At 35.9% G+C, this 14,440-nt stretch overlaps 2 protein-coding genes across 2 annotated transcripts; one reads left to right on the top strand and one right to left on the bottom strand.

The window, feature by feature from the left end:
- Positions 1-1,025: 1,025 nt before the first annotated feature.
- On the top strand, positions 1,026-5,539 carry LOC102625653 (uncharacterized). The gene is made up of 5 exons (XM_006465202.4): positions 1,026-1,497; positions 3,230-3,280; positions 3,517-3,579; positions 3,668-3,736; positions 4,832-5,539. The coding sequence occupies exons 1-5, from the start codon at positions 1,165-1,167 to the stop codon at positions 5,102-5,104; spliced, it is 789 nt and encodes a 262-aa protein (XP_006465265.2). The 5' UTR covers positions 1,026-1,164; the 3' UTR covers positions 5,105-5,539.
- Positions 5,540-12,514: 6,975 nt separating this feature from the next.
- Positions 12,515-12,832, bottom strand: LOC107176840 (probable disease resistance protein At1g52660). The gene has a single exon (XM_052431306.1). The coding sequence runs from the start codon at positions 12,830-12,832 to the stop codon at positions 12,515-12,517; it is 318 nt and encodes a 105-aa protein (XP_052287266.1).
- Positions 12,833-14,440: the final 1,608 nt, after the last annotated feature.

Genomic DNA, 14,440 nt, shown 5'->3' with positions numbered 1-14,440 from the left:
CCAGATTTCGTCCGTGTCATATTTAACATCACCTTAAATGCACAAACTTTTGCTGTTTTCAGGAAAAACCAAGAAAAAAGAAAAAGAAAAAATACAACTTCAAACAAATAGATTTATTACCGTACTTTAAAACTAGGCTCCGCTCACGGAACACGTGCCACATAAGAATAACTGACACACCACCATTCATCGCAAAGCTTCTCCAATCACTCTCCTCATCACGCTCACTCTTCGCGCGTGCATCGCCTCTTCTCAACTAATCCTGTAATCCAAAATACAAAGCCAGAGTCCATAGTTGGTCACTGCCACGTGCTCTCCGACTGAACCCATTACCAAAGGTCAAGAAATCGAGTACTCAACAGCGTAATTATCAAAATTACCCGTATTGTTTACAGAAATCACGATCAAGTCAAAACTTTTAAAACGAATTTCAGATTGACCCTTCTGTTGATATTATAGATCCTGTGTACATATTTTTAACACAAAAATATCAATGGGAAGTTGGGTATTAATATCATTTCTATCTCAGAGTGAATATTTAAACTAACCTAAACTAAATCATTCTCCATCATAATTAATTTAAAATTAATTTAATTTTAATTTAAAAAATATGAACTAATCAATTTTTATTTATTTTAAATTTTAAAAAATGACTAAAATCAAAAAAATATATGGAGGGTATCAATGAAGAGAAACGAATTGGCTTAGATTTTTATTTTTAAATACAAAGAAAACACATGCCCCTGATTTTTTATGTCTTTTAATAAACTTTAATAAAACAAACTAGAAGGTTGGAGAGCATGATATGGAATCAGTGATTCATTGTTTGATCTTTGTGGTGTAATTAGAAATGCATGAAATTTGTTTTAGTAGATATTAACAATAAATATAAGGAGTGATTTGATAAAATTCCCAAACTCGATACGTAAAATTAAAGAAAAATCCGAAAACGAAAAAAGGAAAAAGCTTGTCAACAAAGCATCTCCCTTTTCTCTCTCCATAACACCACATATAAAACCTCTCCATTTATTTCCTCATACAACGATTTTCTCTCTCTCTCTCTCTCTCTCTCACATTTTCTCTCTCATTTTCCATTTCCTCTTTCACTTTCCACACAAAACAAACAACGCAAGCAACCAACACAGAAGATATAATAACATCAACATGACTGAAGAGGAAGAGTGGGTCAAGACTGCCATGTCCGACGACTCCATCGTCGTCGAGATGCTGTTACGCCTTCACCAGGCCGAGCCACGTCCCGCGCCGCGTCTGGCTCCTCGTAAGAAGGGCGCCGCCCCGGTTCTCCAGCTCGAGTGGAGCGTGCGTCAGCGCCGCTCCAGACAGAAGGTCCGGAGAAAAAAGGGCGACGCGGCACGTGCCAGCCCCACCACGCCGCTTTCGTGGAGCGGCGCCACGTCAGTCAGCGGCGGTGCCGCTGACGGCGGCTTCGAGGAATCCAGCAAGCCGTCCAAACCCATTGACAACGCGAGATCTAAGGTTTGTTTTTGCGTATTTTTGTGTGTGTTTCTCATTTCGAGTCACCGGCGGTTTTGTGCTTTATTTTTGACTCGGTGGCTCGATTTCAGTTGGTGTCAGTTTTGGTGGATTTTGTTGGGACGAAAAGGACCCTCTAAACTACGATAATTACCTCGATGGATTTTGAGTTTTGTTACATCTGTCAGATTTTGGTTTCTTGTCTGGAGTACTAGTATCTCATTATTCTTCTATCATTGTGACGCTTTTGCCCTTCCTGCTGTCTGCATGGGATGTATCTCGTGAATCTCTAATGGATCGGTATATACTCCGGTCGCCGGCCAGCCGTCTTCGATTTTTGACTTTCCACTTTTGTTTTATTTTATTTGTTGTTTTATTATTTTATGAAAAATTTGGTGACTTCCATTCAGCGCATGGGGTCACGTAATTTTCCTTGCCAATTTCATTATTCTAAATGCCGCCGCGTCATATCATTTCTGATTTTCTCATATCCGAAAAGACCAAAACGCCCTTCTAGGTGAGGATACTTTGGTAATTCGGAAGTTGCTAACTGTCCCAGAATCGAAGCCACTGTCGGAGCCAATAGTTTCATTGGTCAGATGAAGTTTCCATAAATTGGCGGAATTGCCACCAACAAGAGTCAAGCCTGCTTTATTATTTTGGAGGTCATTTTGGTCAAGTGATTTTCAAAGCTTGTTTAATCGGTGGCGTGTTTTTGTAGCAAAATAGGTCTGCGTATAGTTTGGTGTAATGTTGTTAGTGGTTGTGCCACTTTTTATGTTTTTTTGACAAAGAAGGGAACCAGTCCAGTACGGTAAGCCGCAGTTTTGTGTACCTGCGGGCGCGCATGAATCTTGCCACCTGGACACAAAGGGTGCGAGTCGCTTCATTCGGCGCTCGTTACGTAGAAGCGACAGCCTGTCACTGTAACATTTTGGTGTTGAGTGGGGTTCTAAATCGGTGGAAATGTGGTCAAATTATTGTTTCGCGTATATGCCTTAGAACTTGTTGAGGTGAAAATTGAAAAACTGAAAGTGAGCAAGTAGAAGTTTATATTATATGTTCCTTTAAAAAAAAAAAGTGATTTTTTAGGTTAAAAATTGAGGGCGTGGGGTCCACAGTGTCGCCGAATTAATGGCATAAGCTGACTTGTTGCTTGTTAGTATCGCCAACCCCTTTTAGCATTATCTACTACTAATAATACTGGGGGGAATATTTTTTAGGGTTCATGTTCATTGTTATATTATTTATTTATTTTTGTTGTTTGATAAATTTGGGACCAACGTCTAGGGTTTGGACTTTAACACCACAGGTCCACAAGTTTGAAACAGTCAATTTATAAGGTGTTGAATTGAAACGGACGTAAGGGTCATGTGAAAGTCACGTGATACTTTATTGTGGGGTTTGGGTGACGTAGCCCAAAACTATTGGGATCAAGCTTGTTTGTTATAAGCCACGTGTTGGGGTAGGATTGATAACTAAACGGGGTTATGGGTGTAATTATTAGCCAGAATCCCGCACTTTAATGCACAATGAGCTGTCACCAGAAATTTATGATATAAATGATCCAAACGGCTTACAGTTGTGTGTCCGTGATCATCTTAATTAATCAGATAATTAATGAATTTAATACATTCTACTCTTTGGGGTGCTCAATTAGACAATTTTATGGGAATATTGCTTTATTTGATCAGTTTGGCCACTAAGTTCGTTTCGATTATTTTGTGCTGTACAGGTTGTTGCTACAGGAGAAACAACTGCCGCTAAAAGGTCAAGGAAGAAAAAGGTACGTGATGAATTGCATGGCATGGCATGGCTTAGCTATGATGTTGGTAGTACAGCATAAGTACTTTTCGAATAGACTATTTAGTTGATATATTTCAAAATTTGGAGGTTGTTTTGAGCACTTTGACAAATGAGACTAGTGAGTCTTAAGGTTTCGGTGTCGTCATTCTTTCCTGGGTAGTGAGTTAGTGGCTAAATTCATGTTTCGTTGTTAACTTAAGTTTTGGTTGCTTGCAGACATTGGCTGAACTGAAAGAAGAGGAGGGCTTGCTATTGAAGGAAAGGAGAAATTTGAAAAATGTATGTTCCAGCTCCCTTTTGTGTGTGTGTGCGCAAAGAAATGCTTTTATTTTGTATGTAAAGAAATATTGATTCATGTAACTGACAGAAATTGGCAACCTTACGTCTCTCCTTTGAGCAACAAAGAGCCGAAAATGAAAGCTTGAAAAGAATGAAGGTAAGATAAGAACACTATTATTTTTTTCCCCCCTTCTTGCTCCTTTTACAGTTTTCTGTGTAGATATAGGGTGTATAAAAAAAACTTCGTTCATATCTGCTGCGTTATGTTTGCCGGTTAAGTTGTTGAAATGCCTTTTTATCTTTCTTGAATCCTTGTTTGCTAACTGCAACTCACAGAATTCTATTGCAGTGGAAGGGAAACTATTGTGATCTTTAAATTATTTGCTATATTGACATTACTATCTCATGATTAGTCCTGATGACAGAAGTTTGGACTAAAGGCTTAACTTCACTGAGCATACTAGGATCTCCGAGTCAGGATATGCTTCGAACTTGTCTTTTTGGCTTTTTTCCCCCCCTCTGCATCATATATGTAATTAGATGCATGCAGAGATGTTATGATAAATGATCTATTGCTTGCAGTATACATTATATTAATGATTTATAGTTATATTAACCAGTTATGCTCGATTGCGCCAGTGGTGTACTGCGGGAATGTAATAATTTCTTGACATTTTCTTTTTGATCAAAAATAACAACAGAAGATAACGACTCTTTGCACATTGATTAAGGAGATATTTTACATTACCATTCCATCTAAAGCTTCAACTAGTGTTATTTGACTCTGGTTACCATCTGTTTCTGGAATGGCTGTTATGAAAAATTAGATCTTCGTGTGCACATCATGGTGGTTGGGGTGTTATCATCTAGGACTAGTTGACCAATGCCTTGTAAAGTGTGGAAGATGCATCTCTTGAAAACTTATGGCCCAATTAATTTATTATGCTGGCAGTGCCCAAGCATATAATTTTTTTTTTCCCTCTTTAGCAATGCCCTAAAGCTGTGATGTCTTATATAAATTGGTCGTAATAATTGCATGTCTAACCTTTTTGTCATATAAAGTCTGTAATAAAGAATTGACAGATTAAGTACACCAAGTTTGACAAAGTAGTATTCTTGTTACTAAAAAAGTGATAGATAATTCTGTTTTTGGCATGTAGTTGATTCAATTCAATTGGATCCTGACCTATGTGATGTCAGAGTGATGGTGATGAACATCTGAATCTAACAATTCTTTCATTTCTTGATACAGCTTGACGTTCTTTCACAACAGAGTATGGAAATAGTTAGAGCTTCTGGATCTCAGGAAGCTATATTGAACCAACACTATCAAATGAAAGTACTTTGTGACCCCTCACGCGTGATCTTATCCTCACATGGTGCCTGCAACGATGTCAAGCCATTACCACCACATGGTTCTTCTGAGGTAGAGCGTGGAAGTAACGGATCTTCCTTCTTGCTACCTGATCTAAACCTACCTGTCGATCCTGACTCAGATTCTGGGAATTTATATGGAGTAAGCTGAGAAGCGTCGGTTGTATATTGGTAATTCTTTTCTTTTTTCCCCCTAATTTAGCAGAAGTAAGATCTCCAATGGACTCATGCTTAATAATACATAATGGTCCGTTCTAACTATGTTGCAAGTTGAGTTATTGTAATTACCAAACAGATTACCTTCGCCGCTTAACCTAGATGCGGGAGTTTGTTCTTTTAATACACGAGGGTACTGGGGGTAGTGTAGAAATCCTAACTTAGATGCAGCCAGATTCCTTTTTCGCAGGTTTCTACATTTGTCCAAGATTCTTTGGGGTCAACCCTCATTCCTTCTTTGGCTTTTTCATTTTTTGTATTTTCATTTTTTTCTATTTAGGAAATATCAAGAGAGTTGTAATTATTATATAGATAATGACATGTTTTGCAACTTGCAATTCATCTTTTCAATATAACTGCCTGTTGTGCTTGTCCGATCTTGTGCTTATCTAATTTTTTTTTTTTTCTTTTGTGTTTCCCTGTTGATATTTACTGTTATGAAACTTGCTACTGATGGTAAAAGAATTCCATCCAAATCATACATGATTAGTAGTGGTAGGAGATCCTTGAAAGCTAAGCAAAGCCCAAATGACCCACATGTTGAATGATTGATTATTATGGGGTTTTGGGGTTATTTAGAAAATTGATAGGGACGTGTCTGTACTGAACTTGAAGATGCAACTGTTGAATGATTTATGTCATCAACAAAGCCCAACTGAGACCACATGTTGCTTAGCATAGGATTCTTTACATGCTTTTGTGTTCAAGACGGGAAGCAATGCAGCTAAGATTAAAGAATCAGATACCTTCCTTGGCAACCCCTCGGTCAATATTTAAGATATTGAAACCTGAAGTTTCCTCGAACGTGTCCGCAGCCAACTTTGCTGGAAATGTGTGTAAAAACAAAGTATACATAGACATAACATATCAGTCTAGAGAGGCAGATGGCAGATACAAGGGAGCTCGAAAATAGTCTTGTTTCGATTCAGAAACAGAAATGCTTTGTAGAACCGCGAGTCGTAATCAAGCTGCAAGTTTTGAGGATGCTTTAAAGGGTCAAAGAGTTTCTGAAGCAGTGGGTGAAAGAGAGGTTACAAGAAGCTACAGTTGCTAGATGGAGGTCCTAGCCAGGGAAGATTGTGCGGCGTGGGAGGAGTGGGCAAGGTTGTTTATTAACCCAAATCAGCAGCAAGATCCTGAATATATCAAAGAATTTTGATGTTGCTATTTCCGCAACAAATATTTTTACCGACTTACAACTTGAGAAGATTCAAGAAAAGATCTGATTGAAAAATATACAGGTCTTTTACTTAGTTTGTTGTGTGAGATTATGTTGACTGAAATTACAGTTAGGTGGCATTTATTTTAGTCTATATATAATAATAACTCACATTTAACATAAGATAAGAGAAAAAGTACAGAAAAATTTGTAAAAGGTTGGATTTACATCAAATATTTTTGTGTATTTATGATTAAGTGAATTCAATGTATTTAATTCATGCAAGAGTTGAAGATTACATTACTTACATCCCTGCAGAATAAGAAAACCATATTATCTTCTAGCTATTTTCTCTATAAACTTCTTAGCTACTTTCTCATTGAGTTTAAACGTGCAAATTCTTTCTCTTAAGTTAATTCAAATTAAGCATAATTTTTTTTGCGATATCTAAACGAGATCTCAAAGCATATTAATTTCCAATTTGAATTTTTTGTTTTTTCATTACTTAATCTAACAACTTAAGTCTCCTACTCTTCTTATGAGTAGATTTCAAACTCTAAACTTTTCGTTTTCACACAAAAAACTTTTACCATTTCAATTAGATGATACCCACGAAGCACTATTTCGATTTATATTTACTTAGATTGTGAGTAATCTTTGTAAACGTGATTCTAGGGTTAATTGGCACCTGTGTGCCAATTGGTATTGATTTTTTTTTTGTTTTTTTAAATTGATTAAGCATCAGGTTATTGTATTACACAAAGATATTTACAAATGACAACATATCATTACACTGATATTTACAATAAGATATATATCTGGGACTTACATTATTATATTTTTATTCTATGAAGTATATGCCCAGCCAAATACTCCTTATGGGAGAGGGATGTCTCTACTCCACTCACATTTCACAAGGGAGAAAGACGTTATAAGCAATTTCTACATAATTATAATTAATTGAGAGAGTTTGAGTCTGTGGGAACTCGAATCATTGCCCTCATAGTCATTCTTGACTTTAAGGGTAATGGTTCACCACTGGGCTATAAGCCCAAGTGGCACGCCAATTGGTATTGTTAGGTCTGCTTAGTGGTACTTTTTAAGTCACTTGGAGATTGATTGTTTGTAAAGGCTTCAAGGGGATCGAAAGGTAATTGCTTTGGCTTGAAATTAAGGCCATTGGTATAAGGAATTTTCAAGTATGTTTCTTTAAGCTGCGTGATCTGTTCGAGAAGTCATATATTTTAAACTTGAGACGCGTTGAAAGCTGCTCCTCCTTTCAGCCTTCAAATCGACCAAAATTTGATGCATATTTGCCATTGTTTCGCCAAATTTGTAGCTTGAGTAGTTGCAGTAATTCTTGGAACAATAATAGCCTCCGAAAAACAAATTGTAAAGTCCTAAAGAGCTTTTTTTGTGTTTATTTTATGGAATGGGAATGAGGTGGAATGAGAATGAGCTGGGAATGAGAATGGACTGAAATGAGAATAAGATTTCAATGTTTACTTGATAAAAATAAATGGGAATGTGAATGTGCTAGAATGTCATTGATGTGTTTATTTGACAAAATAAATGGGAATGAGAATCAATTTACCAAAATACCCATAGTATTAATAATTAATAAAAATAATTAATTTATCATTATTAACAATATTATCATTATTGTTGTTATTATTACTATTATTATTATTATTATTATTATTATTGTTAATATTATTTTTAGTAATATTATCATTATTAACATTTATTATTATTTTTATTAATATTATCATTATTAACATTATTATTATATTTTATTAAATTTATTATTTTAGTTATTATTAATTACTGTTAATATTATTTTTATGAATATTATCATTATTAACATTTATTATTATTATTATTAAATTTTATTACTTTATTATTTTAGTTACTATTAATTATTGTTATTATTATTTTTATTAATATTATCATTAAAAACATTTATTATTATTATTAATTAATATCATTTTTATAATAATATTTATACATGTATCTAGATAAAAATTACATTATTATTATTATTTAATAATTTTATTATTTTAGTTACTATTAAAGTAAACATATATTTCATTTTCATTCCCTCATTTTCATTCCTCACCCTCCCATGGGAATGAGATTCACATTTTTTATTTCCAAATTGTGTGGGACCCACATATTTTATTCTCATTCCCAAATTACATTTTGCTAAGTAAACATGGATTTTTTTCTCATTCTTTCATTCTTATTCTCTATTCCATGAAGTAAACATACCGTAAAAGTTCACAAGCTTCAATTTCAACAACTTGCACTTGGCTCAGCCGTTTCTTTTTGTTTAACTTCTTCATCAATTGCAACCCTTGTCATCACACGGTCACTTGCTTCACTCAGCTTTAGTAATGCATTTTGTAATGCCCCATAGTTATTTCAAGCTCGCGTGCCAATGCTGCTCTTCTGATAGACCTTGGCAACGACGAGAAACAATGGCATTACAAGTAATTTTTTTTTTGTTACACTGATATTGTTTGGGTGGTTAAAACACTATTGCCTGATATATACCTGAGCAAGTTGTGGCCTCCTCATTATCAAACCAATTCTCAAGGAGAATCACAATAGTCAGCTGCTTGAATGCACGAGGATTGCCAAGGAACTTGTGAAAAGAAGCTGAGATCTTTACAAAGACTTGGAAAAAAAAAAAAAAGTCTTTACAAAGACTTAGTCAAAGATCGACCGGCGAGTTGTCCAGGAAAATCAAGCATTATTCCTACACCCAGACGATTACCGTAACAACCTCTCAACCGCCACATAACTGACGCACCCAAACATCACCCGATTGGTACGTTCAACCAACTCAGCTGCTTATAAAAGCCATACAAAGTCAAATCAAGGTAGGACACTTTGAACCGAGGGGAAACTCTGTCTCTTTGATTTTAGAACTTTTCTTCTGGAATTATTTCTTTCTTGTGGGAATTAAGGTCATTGCCCATTGGTATTAGGAATTTTCAAGTATGTTTCTTTAAGATGCGTGATTTGTTCGAGAAGTCATATATTTTAAACTTTGAGATGCATTGAAAGCTACTCCTTTCAGCCTTCAAATTGACCAAAATTTGATTCCAATAGTCATAATTAAGCCACGAAGATTTTTAGCACAAGTTCTTCTAGAAATCTATAACTGACTTGAGTGTTGGAAGATTTTCGCCGGAAAAACATCTGGCGCCCCCCTGACTTTTTCTTGTGATCGTAGGTGAGGTCAGAGTGAAGTGTTTATGGATGTTAGTAGTTGCTCAAAGCAAGTGGAAGCAAATACCGTCTCCTATCAAAACAAATTTAAGTGACGGTGTAGTAACTTGGTCAAGGTGACAACCAAACCAGATTTCTGCATCAACAGATATTACAATTAGACAACCATTGATGTGATATTATAATTAGACAATTACTAGTATTTGTAATTAAACAATTATTAGGATTAGTTTGCATTAAATTTTATGAAGCAGTCCAAATTTTTACCCACACAAATTTTGAGGAATGCTTGTGTTGCAGAAGCGCAGATTGAGCAATTGTTAATATTATGGTGGCTTTGATTTCTAGAGAAATATAAATGTGGTGACAAACAAATACAAAGAAAAGAGAAGATAATAATTTACCTGGTTCGGCTTAAAGTCTAAGTTCACGAGCAAATATTGAAAGATAAATTCACTAATAAATGAGATTTACAAAAGTAGGAAAAATTCTCAAAATTCTCAAAATTCCAAAACTCCAAAACACTCAATTATATCCTCATTAAAGTACTCAAGTAGAAGCCCTATCAAATCTCTCAAATTGCTTCACTTGTAAGTGCTCTCAAATGTGGGATGCTAACAAATGAAAAACTCTTCGCTATTTATAAGAGTGCATGGTAGCACTATTGCTCTTATCCTCTAAAATTGTCAAAGTTTATTTGGTAGGCACCGAATTTTCTGACAATTTAACAAATTTGACCAATTTTATCAAAAAAATTTCTTTGACTTAATAATTATTTAGTTAAATTGTTAATTTTTTTTTTTTTTACTTAACAATCTGCTCCACTCACATTTTATGAGAGATGAAGATTACCTCCACTTAATTAGATCTTATTCGAGAGTAAAATTTTGAGTTCCCGTATCTCAAAAGAGAACTTCAACTATGAGAATAACAGCCCACCAATCGTCCGAAGACCGAGTGTCGCCATCACAAGTAATTGAAATCGATAAAAGGTTGACCATGATAGCTAATCACATTAAGACTCAGTACTATATACGTAAACGGCTTGTAAGGTCGATACATGGATATGATCATGGGGCAATTATATTTTGAGCAAGAGACAATAATTAATTTTTAATATGATGTAACCAAAGCCGCAAAATCATTTAATCCATACATATAAAAATTTAATGATTTTTACCTTGTGCTTGGATCAGATTGAATCAAAATATATAAAATTCAATTACAAAGAATTGAAATATAGATTTAATTTTCTTAATCCAATATAAACCAATCCAGTCCATTTATTAAACAAAAGAAAAACTCACCAAATTACATGGTATATATAAATTTTCTACCTGACACCCAATTCGACCTCGGTAATTAAACTAGCTTGAGTCCCCTGCTTTTGTGAAACAAATTTCAGTATTTAACAGAAATAACGGAAATAAGTCACCATCCATCAGGTTTGAAACAGGGAAGAAATGCGTATTGAGTGGCTTCATCCTCCCATTGCAGCTGGCTCCAACACCTTTGATCACTGTTCGAATTAAGTGAAAGCCTCTTGAGATTTGGGCAGGAGCTTACTGTGATCCCTTTCAGATGTTTCAAGGGCAATACATCTGGATAGATGCTCTTCAATATTTCTTGAAAACTGAATGAGTTCAAGTTTCTCAAATGAGTTTAAATTTTGTATCCTCCTGAAACTTTGCGCAGTCTGTCAATACAGATGATTTCTTCCATATGTGAGCTTTGATTGATGTCAATTTTCCTGAAGTTGGGAGCAAAAATAAGCCATGTCAAGTCCATTAAATCTTGTGCAAAAATTTAGTTCCACTTTTTGAAGGCTGTGGAACCCGTGAATTTCTCTTTTTTTTTTTACTTCTCCTGGACACTCAATCTCGAACTCCTGCAAACGTGTGCAAAATGCAATATGCAACTTATCAAGTTGCCTCATTTCTGCTAATGGTAACACTTCGAGTGACCTTGTATGCTCAGACTTAGGCCTTGATGCACCCCCAAAAAGTTCAAGGCCACGCATACAGTTATGTAACTTGAGAGATGCGAAACTTTTGGAGAGCATATGAACTTTTTAAGGTAATGCTAAACACGTTCAAATGTTTCAAACAACACAATTGTTCAACCAAAAATTCACTGCCACCAAACGGCAGACTATCTGCCTTCATATATTGTGCCTTACCGTAGAATCTGAACATTCTCAGTACTTGTGGCTTTGAAAAATTAGATCTTAGTTGTCGAGTAATTGTGCCGTGTGAGGATGTGTTCTCTAAGTTCAAACATGCAAGATTCCCCAAGAAGCCCAACTCCTTTGGCAATTCTAGGATGCCACTCGATGATAGATCAAGATGTTGTAGAGAAACTAATCTTGAAATTCTCGATGGCAATTTCTCTAGACAAGGAGAATTTGATAGGTTCAAAACCTTAAGACAAGGCTTGAATTGAAAAAGGTCACCACCGATCATGCTTAATGGATTAATATTAAGAAACAAAGTCAAGAGTTGAGGGCTCGTAGGGGTCTCCCATAGATCCCCAATTTTATTTTCCTTCAATGACACCCTTCTTGTTCCTTCCTATTTACTAACTTCTGGTGCTTCGGTCAATTGAGCACCTGCATGAACCAAAAATTCTCCTCCTCCTCAGCAAGTTCATATGCAATCCATAAAGCCATATCACGTATCACGTCGTGTAATGTTACACTACCTTCCCCGTCTTCTTCTTTTCTAAGAACACCAATATTGTAATACCGTTCATTATGTGCTCCACTTGTATGTATCATTTGTGTCAAAATACCCCTCGCCAATCCAAAAATCTATCAAGTCTCTTTTTAAAATACTAAAATATTCCGAAAATAGACCACAGTATAAGAAATAACATCTAATTGTATCATTTGACAAATCATCATAACTGAACTTTAAAAATGGATACACTTTTTAGTCCATACGTGAAAATTTAGAGGTCGATCTCCGCAAGAATTGAATTGCATGGTTCAACTGTTTTCTTGTAAGCCATGGCTCGAGCCGTGGTGACAAGTGCAAGGGGCAAACCACCACACTCGTTTGTCACAATTTCGACTAGTTTGGGAATATCAGAATGATCATCAATTGTCTCTTTTCCAACCTTCATTTGAAACAATTTCCAAGCCTCTTCATGTCTCAAACACTCCATTCTGAACATCTCGTGAGCTTCCTTGTGGCCACATACCTCAACAAAACGAGTTGTGAAAAGTACCTTGGACATACGTTTTGGGTTTGGGACGGGGACTCCCATTTGGGTTAAAATCAACTCACTCCCACACATCATTCAACACAAAACAAACTCCTTCTTGCTTAAAATCCCGAAGATGTTCATAGTCTTCTCTTCAAGACCTTTTCTCGCCCATAGATCATCAACAAGGCCTAATTTTCTACGGATTTGTTCTTGGATCTTCTCATCAAGTTGTAAGACACTACAGCCCATATCACAACATCGAAATCATCCCGCACATCAACAAATTTATTATTGATTTGGGTTGATAGAGTAGTTTTACCCATCCCTCCATGCCATAAAGGCCAATGATTCCGATTGTTCTTCTTCTACAAGGCAACTCCAAACTTGATCAAACGTTGATTCTAGACCAACTGTTAAATCACTAGGTCTTCCATCCACTGCAGCTCCTGGTGTCCTTTCAGCCACCACATCAAAAGCACCTTCAACCTTTAAATCAACCAAAACTCGTACCATTTTTGCCACTTTTTTGGCCAACTTGTAGCTTGACTTGCTTCAGTTCTTCGAACGATATCCCCCAAGACATAGAGTCTCGATTTCTTGAGAGCTGTCTCTCATTAGTTCACGAGCTTCAATTTCAACAGCTTGCACCCTCGAAATCTACCCTTGCACTTGGCTCAGCCGTGTCGTTTGTTTTTTGTTCTTCAATTACAACCCTTGTAATCACATCGCTCATTGCTTCAATCAACTTTTGCAATGCATTCCGCAAAGCTACATGATTATTTTCGGCTCACGTACATATGTTGCTTTTGTTGGGGAAAAATCAGGTTTTTAAATTTTTATAAAACCTTTTGAAGATCGCTCTCATATAATATATAAGAATTCGTATTCTAGAAATCGTACCTTGCAAATCCGAGTTGGCTTTTTCCGCTGAAGTGATTTAGGCTCCTAGATCACGATCTGCCACCACCACTCCTGTTAGATCACGATCCGTCACCACCACGCTTGTTAGATCACGAACTGTCACCAATGATCTTCCAGGTTATGACTCAGGTTCGATCTGCACTTGACGTGTGGGCGCCTTTATCACTACCAAAGTAACTAGCACGAGAAAATCTTTCTCTCAATAATGGAGAGAAAAATCTTATTCTCTGATTTGTATAAAGTGGCTTCTTCTTTTTTTTCTGTTGAGAAAAATAAGCCTTATATATCTCCCTTTAGTGAAAACCCTAGGCTCCAAATAATGAAAAATCAAAACCCACGTTATTTGCTTTTTCAATAGGGCACCCACCTTGTAAAATAACATAAGGCCCCTTATACAAAAGTTAATTAAATGGAGCCTCCCACTAAATGATATATTTAGGCTTTTGACCCAAATTGCTAGTTATCTTACTTATTAGTCCAGTAGTGGTGCAATCAATTAAATGAGCTAACCCGGGGATCATTTGGGAACATACAATAGTGGCTACAATAATTAGGCATGTAATTAAACTAGCCCAATTATTTAATTCCAAATCTACTCCACTAAAAGATTGGAACTGACTTCCATAATTGTATGCTCGAATAATAATTCGTCCCAAGCCACATTGATTTCTTTACTGCACAATCCTTTGTACCACATCGTTAATTAAATTGATATCTCAACTGTCCAATCAATTTAATAACATCTTA

Source organism: Citrus sinensis, chromosome 7 (genome assembly GCF_022201045.2).
Source record: "Citrus sinensis cultivar Valencia sweet orange chromosome 7, DVS_A1.0, whole genome shotgun sequence".
Taxonomy (NCBI): Eukaryota; Viridiplantae; Streptophyta; class Magnoliopsida; order Sapindales; family Rutaceae; genus Citrus; species Citrus sinensis.
Note: the sequence above shows the minus strand (reverse complement) of the source record. Positions and strands in the feature narration are given on the sequence as shown.